The 16,533-nt window shown below is 47.7% G+C and overlaps 1 protein-coding gene across 12 annotated transcripts; it reads left to right on the top strand.

Annotated features, from left to right (window-relative positions):
• The first annotated feature begins 393 nt into the window (after positions 1 to 393).
• pfkpa (phosphofructokinase, platelet a) lies at positions 394 to 16,244 on the top strand. 12 transcript variants are annotated; one of them, XR_009120548.1, is made up of 23 exons: positions 394 to 639; positions 2,496 to 2,569; positions 3,055 to 3,132; positions 3,419 to 3,608; positions 3,764 to 3,929; positions 3,994 to 4,038; positions 4,126 to 4,234; positions 4,641 to 4,736; positions 6,285 to 6,377; positions 6,618 to 6,743; positions 7,004 to 7,068; positions 7,234 to 7,303; positions 7,759 to 7,905; positions 9,027 to 9,097; positions 9,165 to 9,252; positions 10,602 to 10,754; positions 11,626 to 11,790; positions 11,996 to 12,057; positions 12,318 to 12,429; positions 13,649 to 13,748; positions 13,837 to 14,026; positions 14,888 to 14,993; positions 15,360 to 15,392. XR_009120548.1 is itself a non-coding variant. In XM_058060211.1 (23 exons), exons 1-23 carry the CDS (start codon positions 546 to 548, stop codon positions 15,514 to 15,516), a joined length of 2,469 nt encoding a protein of 822 aa, XP_057916194.1. In that variant the 5' UTR covers positions 394 to 545; the 3' UTR covers positions 15,517 to 16,244. The 12 variants fall into 12 exon arrangements, 11 of the variants coding, with proteins under 11 accessions (XP_057916194.1, XP_057916195.1, XP_057916203.1 ...); XM_058060211.1 differs by lacking the exon at positions 4,641 to 4,736 and adding an exon at positions 5,000 to 5,095 and having other exon boundaries at positions 13,837 to 13,938; positions 15,360 to 16,244; XM_058060212.1 differs by lacking the exons at positions 4,641 to 4,736; positions 10,602 to 10,754 and adding exons at positions 5,000 to 5,095; positions 9,778 to 9,930 and having other exon boundaries at positions 13,837 to 13,938; positions 15,360 to 16,244.
• Positions 16,245 to 16,533: the final 289 nt, after the last annotated feature.

Below are 16,533 nucleotides of genomic sequence, written 5' to 3'. Positions count from 1 at the left end.
CTTGACTTGAATGTAAACAGTAACATTTCTTTTCAACTTGGTGAGGCCTGCCGCCTTGTGGTCACATGCTAGTACTACAACTAATCTTACATTGACGTAGAAATGCACTTTACCATAAAGAGAAATGTTTCTGACTCTTTCACTCAAATACATTGCCAGTCAGTAACATGTATGATATAATACAAATGTATACCAAATATGACTTTATGGTGACAATACTAAATGTAAACATGCCAAGTAGCTTCCTGTCAAGGATTCTCAAAGTCACAGCATGCGTGAGATCCGAAAGGCACCGCCCACAACCTCCGCAATCCTTATTTGGATTGGTTTAGACGTTATGGCGAAGATTCAATTTGAGACGTGATTGGCTGGCGCAAGGGCCTATCACTTCCGCTGTCATTCACGCTATGCAAATCAGCGAATAGATGCGGAACACAGAGAAGGAGAGCTTAGCGGGACCGCTGCCCTTCACGGTCATTTCAGCACAATTTTGTACACTTTTGTGGCATTTGTATATAATTGAGGTATACCTATAAGCTGCGAAGATGGCGCAGCCGGACACGAAGAAGATATTCTTTGAGAACCTGTCTGGAGCGGGGAAAGCCATCGCCGTGCTGACGAGCGGAGGTGATGCTCAAGGTAACTGCAGTGACGCCGTGTCTCATATCAAACATTTCAACGTAGTCTACGGACTTCAAACCAAAGCTCCCACATCTTTTCACCCAAATACAGTGCGAGTGCGCAGCAGTGAAAGTCGAGCTCAAACACATTTGCTATCGCCATTTGCTTGTAGCCTTTGCTGCCCTCGTTCGTCCTGCAGAGCCGACGGCTAGCTAGCTAACACGTCCCAAGTGTGCGTGTACGCTGCCAAGGCATCGTGCCGTCACTTGGTGGCATTTTGGTCGCCTTCGGGGATGCTGGGTCGTACTGTGAATTTCCACTCCTCGGTGGCTATAAAGTCCGACCCGGCCAACCACGATGCTTGTTTATTCGGTGGCCGGAGTGGGCGGCAGTGGGTTGTGTTTTTATTGTTATAAATGTCAGACAGTGGTGGGGGGCGTGTGAATATTTGCATTTGTGGGGGGTGCCATTCGTGGTTTGCAATGCCCGAGGGGGCCGAGTGTTGTGGAAAAGTGGATCCTGTGTACGTGGTGTCCGCCTCTGTTGATGACGTCACAGGAAACCCTCAGCATCACACCAGCTAATTATTAGCTTTTCATTGGACTGCTGCAATCGCAAATAAATACTTGGAGACGATATTAATATCAGCCATCATTACTGAATCGGTATTTATCATTTGTGGTTTATTTATTAGAGCATTTACAGTAGAAATGTGGCATGTATTCCTTTTGGCGTTTTACTGCCACAACGGCCTCAGCTCATGCTGCACACAAAATGTGACTGCAAGTAACTTTAGTACAATGCGTACCAATACCTATTGGAAAATGTTTCCAAAAACATGCTAGCTTCATTGGCCCCCCATATTGTCCTTAGGGATGAATGTGGGTGGGAATGGTTGTTTGTCTATATGTGCCCTGGGATCACATCCTCATTCCTTCCAGTCATTCCTACCTCCAGCCGTGCACAAACTACACTTCCATCTAAATATGAAAAGAAATCCAAAATAGCTATTGGTACCGTAAAGTATTGGGATCCTAGATATTGTTTTGAAAAAGATGTATCCTATGTACAGCTCATACATATCTCCCCATCTTCGGTGTTGTCTGCCTTCTCCTTTTGTTGCGTCTCGAGAGGAAGAGGATAGACATGCATGATGGGAGATGAACAGTAGTCGTGTCAGAGGGCGTTATGTCACTGCGACTTGGCCCGCTCAGCCACTCTGCACCACAAAGTCTCATTCATGCAGAATGAGCAACCTTACCGACGCTTCCAGTTGCATGTTCCTTTCCCACGGACCTTTACCCACAGCGTCTCCTGCCTGTCCTCTAATGGCCATCGTGTTGCTTAGTAACCACCTCACCAGCCAATTCCGCTTGGGGAAAAGTTCCTGTGTCATTGTGTGTCTCCCCTGGCCCCCCCGAGTTCCTGCTGGAATCATCCTGACCGTGACAGCGTTTACACTAACCTTCCATTTACATTCAAGTCACACAGCAGCTCCTTACTGCTCCCTGCTCCCTTGCCTTGCCACAGGAGCACAGGAGGCGGAGCTGCTAGACTGGAGGAGGAGCAAGGAAGCTTTTCACCAAAATGGAATAATAAGAAGTGGAATAATAATAACCCCTTATGGGTGTACAGTATAAGTGAGGCCATATGAAAGTAATGAGTTGATGTTGTGACACCCATAGGCTAGATGTAAATAGCAATAGCAATAGCAATAGCAATAGCAATAGCAATAGCAATAGCAATAGCCAAGCCAAGCCAAGCAGTACTGCCTATGTCAAACATCCATCATTAGATCTGAACTTGTATGAATGAATGCTACTTTAGTTGTGTAAGCTTATTGGTAAGATCTCGTATTGCTTTTGTCCTTTCAGGGATGAATGCTGCTGTGCGTGCCGTGGTCCGAATGGGTTTATACGTGGGAGCTAAAGTTTATTTCATTCGGGAGGTGAGTCCACACTGCATCCCTGGTCCTGTCTGAGGAGGCCGTGCACTGGGAAGGGAGGGGGCGGTCTGTTACAGCGGGTCGTGTTGTAGGCCCACGCCATTGCTGATTATGACCTGAGCAACGGGAGCAGATGATAACACTGCTGCAGAGCATACAGAGCAGGCTAGGCATGACAACTGCATCTCATCTTCTCATCTTCTCATCTTCTCATCTTCTCATCTTCTCATCTTCTCATCTTCTCATCACTGGCAACACCCGTAAATCTGCCTAGCTCATACTCCACTGCCAAGGAATGTGGAAATCTTCTTTCATTAGTGAAGAATGGCTATGCTTTCTACTCTTTGGAGGAGTTGCTAGAGGACTGCGTTTTGTCCTGCGAGATGTTTATGATTCAGGTTGAACAGCTCTTACCGTATTTGTGGTATTTTAAATGGAGTCATTGTTATATTTGAAGCAACCCTCTTGTGATCCCGTTGTGTTTTCAGGGCTATCAGGGTATGGTGGATGGTGGGGAGAACATCAAGGAAGCCACATGGGAAAGTGTGTCCAGCATGCTCCAAGTGGTGAGTTCCAGTACAAAGGCAGGCACAAAGCCCAGCACTTGGACATCATCTGGAGTCGTCAGTCCACAGCTTGTGTATGAGTGTTGCTCTCCTCCACCTTCCACTTGAGGATGCCTCACAGGCTCTCAAGGACTTCATCACCTTGGCATTTTCACTGGATAGTAACTGGATAGTAAAGCTAAACCTCTGACTTCCAGGCATTTCATGTCTGTCATATGAAAAGATATGCTGCAATGCAACCGCTGATGTGGGTAAACAATAACGTGTTGTGTTTTACGATGGTCAGGGTGGGACTGTCATTGGCAGTGCCCGCTGCAAAGAGTTCCGCACCCACGAGGGACGTCTGAAGGCAGCACTCAACTTGGTGACTCTGGGCATCACCAACCTGTGTGTGATTGGCGGAGACGGCAGCCTGACCGGAGCCAACCTCTTCAGGGAGGAATGGAGTGGACTGTTGACAGAACTGGTTGAGCAAGGTAGCGTGGTGCTGGTAGCAGCTCATCTACGGTATATTCACAGCAGCATGCATTCCTCCTGAGCTCAGCAGGACCCGGGGCTAGGCGGCCTCAGCTGTCCTGTTATGACAACAAGCAGAAGTGTAGAAGGACGCCGTTTCATTTGATCTTGTCAGGTTCCATTGAGCCCCAGTCTGTTCAGACCTACTCCGCCCTTCACATCGTCGGCATGGTTGGCTCCATCGATAACGACTTCTGTGGAACGGACATGACGATTGGCACAGACTCCGCCCTGCACCGAATCATTGAGGTGGTTGATGCCATTATGACGACCGCACAGAGGTGAGTCATTGACTCCGGTCTCCATCTTCGCTCTTGCATGAAGGTATGGTGTGTTGTCTTTCAGTCACCAGAGGACGTTTGTCCTGGAAGTTATGGGCAGACACTGCGGGTGAGATTGAAAGACTAACATGATGACTAACAAGTAGAACTGAAAGGCCAGTTAGCAAGTTAGCTGTTGTTCTCCATGTGACCTCAGCTACCTGGCCCTGGTTAGCGCTCTGGCTTGTGGTGCAGACTGGGTGTTAATCCCTGAGATGCCTCCAGATGACGGCTGGGAAGAGAAGATGTGTGAGAAACTGTCTGCGGTAACGCCACTCTGCCCTGCTTCCAATCCTCAAACCTAATGAGCCACATAGCAGCAGGTTTTTGCTCCCATTTGCTGCATTGTATTCACATATCTACAAGTTGGGACCTGAACCTATAAAGCTTTCAGATCATCTGTCAACACCGAAGGCTGGGGGTGCTCACACCAATCCAACCTGAGACACCAAAGCATTATCGTCAACATTTTCATGTGACTTTTTCATTCCTATTGTTGTTGTTTTCCAGTTGAATTGGTATAAAGTAGAAGGCACTTTAAGTCCAGTCCTGGACTTAAAGTGGGAGCAAAAGGAAACCTTTCACTGATACTGTTGCTATTTGAATTAGGATGGAGTTGATAATGTCATGTCTTGTTGTGCTTTGGCAAAATGATACTGTTGTATGATTCAGACCCGCTCCAGGGGCACCAGGCTGAATATAATCATAGTGGCAGAGGGCGCCATTGACAGGCACGGGAAGGCTATAACGTCTAGTTATGTCAAGGATGTGAGTATCTGAATGCAAAGAAAGGGGAAGCCAGAAGCACAGAGGCCTGACTGAAGCACAGCAAGCCAAAAGAGGCACCACCGCGGCAGCCGACGATCCACCGTGTCCTGGTGGCACGCCATATGCTGGGCAGGACGTCCATCATTAGAAAGAGCCAACATTTGCAAATGTCAACTCAGCGTTGGTCCCTGTGCTTCTGAAAGCCCACATACGAGCCACAATCTCATTTTTTCTGTCATGCTGTCTCTCCGCTGCACCTGTAGAACCGAGCAGGGATGAAACGGCTGAATATCATAATAGTAGCCGAAGGCGCCATTGATCGTAACAACAAGCTTATTACTACTGACTCCATTAAGGATGTAAGTACAGTCTGGCGCTCCCTCCTGACCTCTGACCTCTACACTATGCTGCTGCCCTGGTGTGGCTTTCATTTGTCCCTGTCCTTCTGGAATGCTCTGTCAGACACTGTAGGGTATGACTCTTACGCTGCAGTGAGACCGCTGCAGTGAGACCGCTGCAGTTAGACCGCTGCAGTGAGGCCGCTGCAGTGAGGCCGCTGCAGTTAGACCGCTGCAGTAAGACCGCTGCAGTTAGGCCGCTGCAGTGAGGCCGCTGCAGTTAGGCCGCTGCAGTTAGACCACTGCAGTTAGGCTCCGCCATAACAAAGCACATGTGCTTTTGTACAAAACAAGGACTATTTTCTTTTCATTCACTGCAGAAGCTCCTATCCTATCCTGACCCCGCACTCTCTCTACTCGAAATGTTTTTCTCTCCCCCATCCAAACGTGTTTTTGCAATTTGATGTTGAATTCGAGTCCCCCCTCACACGACTAACATGACTGAAAAATGAGAATGGCTTGCTTGTGCTTTGCTGTTTCCCCTCCTCTTCAGCTGTTGTGTTTGTACTGTATCTGCATCATACCTTACAGTGGAACCGCTCAACCTCCCTCCACCTCTCACGGGACCCTCAGTGTCCCTCACTTTAGGCTGCACTGCCTGTTGAGGCTTCCTTCACACTTTGGTCGGTGCTGCAGTAAACAGAAACCCAAAACATGGCTGGTAGCTTAATGACATGTTGCATCACTCACTAGTCAGATATTCTACCAAGCAATGCTAGGATGTTGGTTTCTTGGACTGGTAGCTTAATGACATGTTGCATCACTCGCTAGTCAGATATTCCAGAGTAAGAGCTGCGATGGTATGGTTCATTTCTTTCACACGTGTACAGTGAGGTCCCCAAAGAGGATTTAATTCACACCATATTTTACACAATATTTCATTCGCTCACATTTGATAATTTCAGTTTCCTTCACGTAAACAAAGCCTAAAATAATCAATAAGCAAATGGGGGTTAATGACCGTATGTATGAGTGTATAAAAAGTGTAAAAAGGATTGTCAATGAAAGTGCTATGGTCATCATCACACATTTCCTCCAAAACTGAATGATTGTAAAATGCATAGCTTGATGGGTGTTGTAAGGTTCCACTGTATTTTAGCATATTAGCAAGTACGTATGTTACAGCTTCATTATCATTCCATCCTTCTAGCTTGTTGTCAGATGCTTGGGTTTCGACACGCGAGTGACAATCCTGGGCCACGTGCAGCGAGGAGGGACCCCATCCGCTTTCGATCGCATTCTGGTATGTCTGCAGTGCGCATGCTGTAGCCGTGTGATGACTGGAAAGTCAAGCAGTGCGGGGCATGATCCCCTTAATCCAAGTGTGCCAGCTTTTAGGTTAAACCTGGAGCAGGTGAATAAAGCCATCTTATTAAGAAAGCGCAGTACTTGCACACCTCCAAGAAGAGAAGAGCCTGGTCTTAGTCATGCAGCGTTGTCTTACCGTGTGTGTGTGTGTGTGTGTGTGTGTGTGTCGATGCAGGCCAGTCGCATGGGTGTGGAGGCCGTCCTGGCCCTGCTGGAGACCACCGCCAACACACCCGCCTGTGTGGTGTCTCTGTGTGGGAACCAGTCAGTGCGCTTGCCTCTGATGGAGTGTGTACAGATGGTAGGCTTGGCCCAACATGTAGTAGTATCCCAACGTGTACTACAGCCAGCTTAGTGTGCAGACGTGCTTTTACTGTGTCAGTGCATGCTTCCCTCATTCCCATCAACAGAACGTGTATTCTTGCATGGCTTAAGAAGTAGAAATAAAACAGATCAGTTTTATTTGTATATCCAATGCTTTTGGGGACAAATTGGAGTGAAGTTTTTATGATACAATGTGTACTGTATGCTACTAGTAGTACCTGTGCTTCTTATCCGCAGACCCAGGAGGTGCAGAAGGCAATGGATGAAAAAAGGTTTGAGGAGGCAGTGAAGCTTCGGGGCAGGTATCTTAACTACCGTGGTGTCTGTGAGCACTTGAACATGTATGGATTTTATAATCCCTGGGAATTACAGTCTGCACACTGCTTTGTTATTTCATGTGCAGGAATTAACGTGTCTATGTCACATGGAGTGACACTCCGCCATTCTAATGTTGATTTTTACCGCAGGAGTTTTGAGAACAACCTGAAGACCTACAAGCTGCTGGCCCATCGTAAGCCAGAGTCTGAACTGCCGCAGGTGAGTCGCCCCAGCATGCGTCACCTGGACGTTGCTGTCACTCATTCCTTCCTCTGTGGCGCGTGTCCTCAAGCGGGATTTCAACCTGGAAGCTTCATGTCGTGAGGCATTTCAACGTCAAAGCATATTAACTGCAGGTAGATCAATGAGCCCTGATGCGTGAGGACTCGGCCATGGCGGCAACGTGGAGCAACAATCAGTGAAGTGTGGAGGCAGCACTGCCAGGCTGGTGCTGTGGAGCTCCCATCAGGGGGTGCACTCCCTCTGTGATAAGCATCAAGCGTGTACCCGGGGGCAGAACATGCCGTATTTATCCATTCTTTTATCGACAGTAGCGCCTGTCCCCGGGTAGTTGGAACAAAGTCGCTCCAGATGGGTCGGCTGATTCAGTCGTAAAACGAGCCTGGTTGTGGCGTACGGTAGCTAAAGTAGGCTTGCTTCTTTCTGTCGTTTAGAGTAACTTCAACGTGGCGGTGTTGAACGTGGGCGCCCCCGCTGCAGGCATGAACGCAGCTGTGCGTTCAGCTGTCAGGGTGGGCATCACGGAGGGGCACAAGATGTTTGCTGTCAGTGATGGCTTCGAGGGCTTCTACAAAGGTCAGGTCAGTACCGACTTCCTCACAGCCTTGGCAGGAGATGTTGATGTTGGAATGGAAATGAAGCTGGGATCAACGTCCAAGTCATCCATTATTCACACTCATTTTGGAGAATATTCCACATCCACGCCTTCCCTGGCTTCTTCCTTGGCTCCGCCTTTGCACATTTGTCTTCAGTTTGGTTCAGTAGTTTGTATCAACACAGGAAGTAAATGAATGTCTTTAAGGGGTGGACCCTCCACCCCGACCAATTGAATCAGAGCAGAGGAGAAGAATGCGGATTATTCTGGACACAACTTGACATTCACGAGATATTTTAGTAAAAAAACCTACTATAGCGTCCCACTGGGGTCAAATGTCAAAGATCCTTTAACTAAGATGTTTGTCTCCACCAAGGTGGGACCATCTAATGTGTGACATTCACACATTATTCACTAAGGAACTGAGAAAACATGGCCTCTGGCAGTCACTCTTAGCTCCCTGAAAATACCCAGGATGAACAGCGACAGTCATCATCTCCCTCTTGGCCGCCGAGCCACATCCAGTGTAGCGTTCCAACCAGCCTGTAGAGGGCGCCAGAGCATAACAGACGGCCAGCACACATTCTGAATGATGGAGGACAGGAGAACGGATGCTCATGTTGTTGTTGTGTGTCCTGTGTTCCAGACTGGTAAAGGTGCTTACTGGGCTTACTGGTTGGACACCTCTCCTCTTTTATCCTCTTCTGACCTTTTCCCAGCCGCTAGCTTCATTCCGCAGACACAGTGGCAGCCGATGCAAAGGCCAGCATGATAATGAACAATGTGGCCATTCATCTTCACCAAACCGTCGCTAATTCCCGTCGCTGGTTTAGTTGAACTTCCCTTTCACGCGCCATGCCAATCCAGTCGGCCCAAAGAAAATGAGAGCAGCGGGGAGTAATAGCTCTTTCTACCGCAGCGCTCAGCAGGTCCACGTCCTGCCCTTGTGGGATAGAAAAAGCCCCTTTACTGTTAACTCTGTGACCCCCCCCCCCCCCCCCCCCCAGGATGGCATGCTTTATAACTGAGCAATCCCGCAGCGAAAGGCAAAGTCTCCCAGGCTGCTGCATACTGTATTTTACCTGCTGCTCCTTTCTAATCCCCCAGATTAAGGAGATCAAATGGGCTGACGTTGGAGGCTGGACAGGACAGGGGGGGTCTCTGTTGGGAACTAAAAGGTAGCGTGATGACGATGGGAACCAGTCTGCCAACGTGTGTTAACGCGTGTCCATGTTTTCTCCCTAGAACGCTCCCCGCTAAGCATGTTGGCAAAATTGCTGAGCAGATGCGAATGCACAACATAAACGCACTGCTCGTCATCGGGGGCTTTGAGGTACGTTACATCATGTCATTTCAGTACAGTACTACAGTACAACCCCCTCCCCCATCACGAGCCACTTCATCATCATCCCTGTCAGTTACTTTAATACTAGATTGATGGAGGAATACTGCTACTGCTGCTAATGCTAGATGGATGTAGGCTAGTATTACTAGACTGACGTTATGTTATGTTCTGTGACTGCAGTGCGAGCAAGCGTTCAGGTGGGTTTATTTTGTGGTAAAGCTAGTAATGATCTAATCTAACGTTTTATTTTGGAACTGAGGTGACATTTCATTTCACGCTGTTGCTCATGGGTTTTCTTGACTGTTGTGAGCGAGTGTACCGTGTGATGAGGTGTGTTTTTGGAATGTATGTCGAGTGGTATCTGCCTTCCTGCTCATCATAGGCTTGGCTCCCCCCCTTTGGCACCCCCCACCTGTGTGTTCCCCTTCCTTGTGGCAAGTAGCACCACTCAAACCATCCCTCCAAAAGCCCCCCCCCCCGTGCCCACACTAAAGCACTGGGCTCTGCCTGCAGGCCTTCCTGTCGCTGCTGGAGTTGTTAACGGCGCGTGGGAAGTATGACGAGTTCTGTGTGCCCATGATCATGGTCCCGGCCACGGTGTCCAACAATGTGCCGGGTTCAGACCTCAGCATTGGCGCTGACACGGCTCTCAATGCCATTACGACTGTAAGTCACGGGCCCCGCTAACGGAGGAGCTGAATTTAGCCCCACGCAAGCGTACCAAACACACACACTCTACACTCCAGTGGGATCATGTTCATTCAGGGAAAACACACCAAGTGGAAGGCGTGCTGTAGCAGCAGTGCGGCGTGCTGTAGCAGCAGTGCGGCGTGCTGTAGCAGCAGTGCGGCGTGCTGTAGCAGCAGTGCGGCGTGCTGTAGCAGCAGTGCGGCGTGCTGCAGCGCGTCCATCTCTCCAACATGTCCTGCATTAGAGGCGTGACGGCATGCTGATGATGCCGCCTTCAGCTTGCAATACGTCTGCTTCAATTCATGTCAAGCATTTTCCCATCTTGGAAGTCTTGGTGCCTCCATATGCCACACATGCACGTGCACATGCACTTCCTCATGTGTATGCAGGATACATCAGTACGACCTCACACACCAACATGGCCACCAACCTCTTTCAGAGCTCATGCCTGGTTGAGCTGGTCTCTTCTTGTCCATCTACTTGACTTCTCCTCATCCTCTGCTCATTCACCGCCACTCTCTGCCAAAGGGACGCCAGAGCTGCTATGACTCCCCAAGAGCCGGAACGGCAGATACCATGGGAAAAAGCTGAGAGGGATGTGCCTCTCTAGCAAGGCTCTAACACCTTTCCAAACACTGCCGCTTCAGGCGCTTGAGAGTCTGCTGCAGCTGTACGAGGCGCGTGCTGCCTATGAGGAGTTTTGCATCCCGATGTGTATGCTGCCCGCCACCATAAGTAACAATGTACCTGGCACCGATCTCAGTATCGGTGCTGACACGGCTCTCAATGCCATCGTGGAGGTAAGGTGGTGCTATCCTGCTGGACATGCTAATTATGCTAAGCCTATACGATTCCCAGCTAACTGACACATAGCAAATGTGGGCGGAAAGAGAAACGTGGTCTGTAGGCTGGCACACTGGTGGTGAGGTAGCACCCAACTCCAAGGCCATTTCAGCCAATCAGAGGCCAGCAGAAGGCTCAGTATTATCTAGAAACGACACGACGGAGAAGTAAAAGTGGCAAACATGGAGTAGATACATGGAGAATAGATGAATAGATGAAAAACATGATATCATAAACAGATTGAGTCACGTATAAAGGTAGACAAATTGCTGTCTGCATGTAAAATCCACGTGGTGTTTGCCAAGAATGTACAAATCTGCCAGAGCACAACAACAACGTTTTCTAATGAGAAGAATATTTCATACCAACAAGTTTGCGTTCCTTCTTTTGTCTCTTCATCAAACACTCTCTCATCCAATTCCCGCGTGTTTAAATGCGCTTCCTTTGTGTTTTACATTGTTAATGCAGGATTCCTGCGTGTCGCAAAGAGACTCCAGGCGAGCAGGCTGCGTACCGTGCTGCCCCCTCCTGCACTCCCAGCCTTTTAAACACACTACAATAGTAACAAATGGGGCTTAACCCCCCCTCTGACCGAGAAAAACCTTCATCCAAGAATAACTTTCTACTCGGTCTGCAATGTCCAACCGCATGAATAAATGCATGTTAGATGCTTGTTGTGGGCATTTCTATGAGGTTAGCATCATATGGCTGCCGAGAAGCAGAAAGCTAGTACAGTGCATGCAATTACCCGTGCAGACACGTAGAGGCTGAAAGACAGCAGGTGATGAACTCCCTGACTAACACTGCACCTCTGCATGCATGCATCAGACCTGCGACCGCATCAAGCAGTCAGCCAGCGGGACCAAGAGGCGCGTGTTCATCATCGAGACCATGGGGGGCTACTGTGGCTACCTGGCTACCGTCGCTGGCCTGGCCGCTGGCGCCGACGCCGCCTACATCTATGAGGAGCCTTTTGACATCAGGGACCTGCAGGTGAGCTTCACCTTCTTGTCTGAGGTCATCCACTTTTCCCTTGTCGTGTTTTTATGATATGTCCAAGACAGTACAGATAGGAGATGCAGCATCACGCCACCTCTGTCAGACATAACAATGTCCAATCTTTCAACGTCATTATTGTTTCTTCTCATTCACCCACTAGGTGGCATCTTGCCAGCATTGATTGTTTGCTTTTTCACAGGCCAACGTTGAGCACTTGACAGAGAAAATGAAGACCAGCATTCAAAGAGGCCTGGTACTCAGGTAATACACTGATATATACCTGTGTACTGTACCTGCTAATGTACGTCCTGATGTGCTACATAGATATGCCGGTCATGAACGTTCTCCTTAATTAGTCATACTCAGCATGCAGCTTGACTCTTGAATACCTTGGATGTGTCACTGCTCTCCATCTTTGTTGCTGCTCAGCCTGTACAGTACTGATAAATAAATGGACTAATTGGGGCCTGCTAAAACATTTCTACATGACAGGACGTAATTACCTCACCTTTACTTTGAAGGAATGAGAACTGCAATGACAACTACACCACAGACTTCATCTACCAGCTGTACACGGAAGAAGGCAAAGGCGTGTTTGACTGCAGGAAGAATGTGCTGGGACACATGCAGCAGGTAATACGCTCTTCTATGGTCATCATCACATCAGCATCTCCTCCAGCTCGGTAGCTTTCATGAAACACACACATGCACTCTATTGCTCTCCCTCTTCTACAGTAACATTTGACAACCACACATACATGCACTCTATTGCACTCCCTCCTCTACAGTAACATTTGACAACCACACATACATGCTATTGCAATCCCTCCTCTACAGTAACATTTGACAACCACACATGCACTCTATTGCAATCCCTCCTCTACAGTAACATTTGACCACCACACATACATGCTATTGCAATCCCTCCTCTACAGTAACATTTGACAACCACACATACATGCTATTGCAATCCCTCCTCTACAGTAACATTTGACAACCACACATACATGCTATTGCAATCCCTCCTCTACAGTAACATTTGACAACCACACATGCACTCTATTGCAATCCCTCCTCTACAGTAACATTTGACCACCACACATACATGCTATTGCAATCCCTCCTCTACAGTAACATTTGACAACCACACATACATGCTATTGCACTCCCTCCTCTACAGTAACATTTGACAACCACACATACATGCTATTGCAATCCCTCCTCTACAGTAACATTTGACAACCACACATACATGCTATTGCAATCCCTCCTCCGCAGTAACATTTCCCAAACACATGTGCACTCTATTGTATTGTATATGTTAATAACACTGTTGTCTAAACTAGTAGTAGTATCTTCATCTGCAAACAACAGCGCCTCTGCATGCCATTTTCCCTCAATTGCTAGGATAGGCTCCAGCATACCCCCACCACCCGAGTGAGGATAAGCATAACAGAAGATGGACAGATGTTTCATTATCCACCATTTCTTAACATTCCCAACTCATGTGGAAGAAATGACACGTCCATACTCTATAAGGTAAAGTAGTCTATGTACAGCTTGTGTGGTAGTGCAGGCTCATAGTACTTTCTTCTCTAAGCTCATCACCACATAAGCATTCGTGCTTCAACCGCTGGCGACTAAGTGAGTACATCCCAAGGTGAAAATGTCCTTGGCATTGTTAGTGGAGCAGGTGTGTCTGCTTGCTTCCACAAGCTGTACACTGACTACTTTACATCCTATCAGAGTGCGGTCCAGATGCCATGAAATATGTCCTGCCTGGACGCGAGTACTATGGAGTACTTAAGCATGACATTTGTGGAGTATACCTCAAGTATTTGATGTGTTGAAGGGAGGAGCTCCATCTCCATTTGACCGCAACTTTGGAACCAAGATCTCAGCCAAGGCCATGCAGTGGGTGACCAAGAAGCTGCGGGAGACATTCAGACAAGGTCAGCCAACAATGCCTTCAGTCCGTGTTGGTCCATGCCACACCCACCCCACCAGTGAGGTCTGGCGTCTTATTTGATCATGTGACAGGAAACGATTTCCACAGCGTGACGTGCCCACATGAATGTTCTCCCTCAACTGGCTCCTTCAAGGACCAGAAGGGTCCTAACAGCCGCGTTCACGGGACACTGCGTACGTTTCAATCTTTCACTAAAGTCCAAATATGTCTTTGTGTTTTCTTATATGGGTTTCATATCCACACGGATGACATAAGATGAAGGTAAATCTGTGTTTTCTTCTTCACGCCGGCTCCATCTCCGTGTTTCCATGTCCTCTCTGTCCATCACCATGTTGCCATGACAACCACCATAGCCACCTGAATGCCACTGTACCTACAGGACCTTGTTGATGCTCACGCTACCTCACAATGCTTATGGCATGTACTGTATTGGTGTAGTACTACTATGTACAGTACTCATGCTTTCTCTCCAAACACACATCGTCACCTCACGTTTGCCAATGTGATGGACCGCACGTGCGAACATTGCCAGGTTCTACAGTACACTCGTCTATTTGCAGTACTATACACTATACACTACATACACTGACATCCCGTATGCCGGCATCTTTCATTCTTCATATACACAAAACACTAGTGTACTTACAATATATACACTGTATATGTAGTGTATATACTGTAATATAGTGTTTACAGTATACACAGTATATACACTACATACAGTATATGCAGTGTGTATACTGTAAACACATACGACAGAACTGGCGGTAGCAAAGATGAGGATGCTGAGGTTGTCTTTGGGAGTGACCAGGATGGATAGGATCAGGAAGGAGTACATCAGAGGGACGTTACATGTTAGAGGCCTTGGAGATAAAGTCCTTTAGGCCAGACTGAGATGGTTGGGATGTCCAGAGGAGAGATAGTGAACATATTGGTAGAAGGATGCTAGAGGAACACAAGTAAGTACATAAGTAAGTGTTATGTATGTTATGGAAGGATGCTATGTTTACATCGTATGATGATGCTGATCTGGAATAAGACCTTTATGGGCTGGTGTACATTAGGATTCTATATGTTGTCTATCTACGTCCGTTCCTCAGCATGTGATGCTTGTCCTTGCAGGCAGAGTGTTCGCCAACACGGATGACACTTGCTGCTTGCTGGGGATGCGACGCAGAGCTCTCATCTTCCAGCCCGTGCTGCAACTCAAGGAAGACACCGACTTTGTGTACGCGCCGCTTCACACACACACACACACACACACACACACACACACACTCACTCACGCACCCAGACACCGATGATGTCATCATGCTGACATCACATGCTGGTAGATTTCAGCTCTACCAGTAGCTTTCTTTTGTCTTTGGCTCTTTTGTGATGTCACCACGGAACACATGGTGTTAATAAATAATAATACATAGTTCATATGCTTGATAGATGGTTGATATTGATAATATAGATATAGATAGGTATAGATAACATATGATATGATATGATATGATATATGATATAGATGGTTGGTAGTGGTGATGACCATGCACGGTCGGAGGGAATGGTTGGTGAGGAGGTGATCCGGGTTGCGTGTTTGCAGACACAGGATTCCCAAGGAGCAGTGGTGGTTGAAACTCCGTCCTCTCATGAAGATCCTGGCCAAGTACAAGACCAGCTACGACGTGTCGGACTCGGGGCAGCTGGAGCACGTGGTGCACAACCGGCCCAAAGACACCGACGCTTCCGTCGCCATGTGAACACGTCTGGCCGCCGCCCAGTCCATGTGGTCATGTAGAACCTCTCTGTTGGACAGCGTTGTTGACCTTTGACCTGACCTCAGCATTCCTAATAACACACACACACGGGTGTTTATTAGTGTCATGTTCCTTTCTCCATCGCACTTTGTCCACGTCTGCAGGGGCCTGGCCAGGCCTTCACGCATTCATTGCCACTGCGGTCTGGGTGTGTGCACGTGTGTGTGCGTGTGCACGTGACTGCTGCAACATGGCTAACCTTGCAAAGCAACACCACTGCTAGCCAGGCTTCCACTGACACCTGATATTTATCTTTTCAACATGCTCTATCTCCATGTGGATGATATCATCATGATTGGCAATATTATGACCTGGATGAGGATGGATTATTAATATTATGACCTGGATGAGGATGGATTATTAATATTATGACCTGGATGAGGATGGATTATTAATATGATAACCTAGATGATGATCAATGATCAATATTATGACCTGTATGAAGACGAATTGTCAATATTATGACCTGTATGATGGTCAATTATCAATATTATGACCTGTATGATGATGGATTATGAATATTATGACTGAATATTATGATGTGTGTGCTGATTATGAATATTATGACCTGTATGATGACGGATTATGAATTATTAATGCGCTGCTCTTGTCACATTGCACATCATGTTAGACGTGTCATGTTCCCCACATTAAAAAGGACGTGGAACCCGTGGATGATGATTGTGTTTTTAATAATCCCCTTTCATGTAAAGCTCCTTAAAGCTCCTCTTAGGATGATGCACCTCCACTTCAGACCTGGACTGGAGGTCACTACAAGCACAGATTAGCATCTTTAGGAAGAAGACAACATGGCTGCTGGAAGACATGACAGCACAATATTTACATTATGATGACTGGCACTCAGCTGTGGGAATAAACATGCAGGAAGGCATCCGTGGGGGTGGGGGTGTGGGCGTGTACATTCATGCATCACACCATTGGGGATCTCGTCAGCGACTT

This window comes from Doryrhamphus excisus, chromosome 21, assembly GCF_030265055.1.
Source record: "Doryrhamphus excisus isolate RoL2022-K1 chromosome 21, RoL_Dexc_1.0, whole genome shotgun sequence".
Lineage (NCBI taxonomy): Eukaryota > Metazoa > Chordata > Actinopteri > Syngnathiformes > Syngnathidae > Doryrhamphus > Doryrhamphus excisus.
Note: the sequence above shows the minus strand (reverse complement) of the source record. Positions and strands in the feature narration are given on the sequence as shown.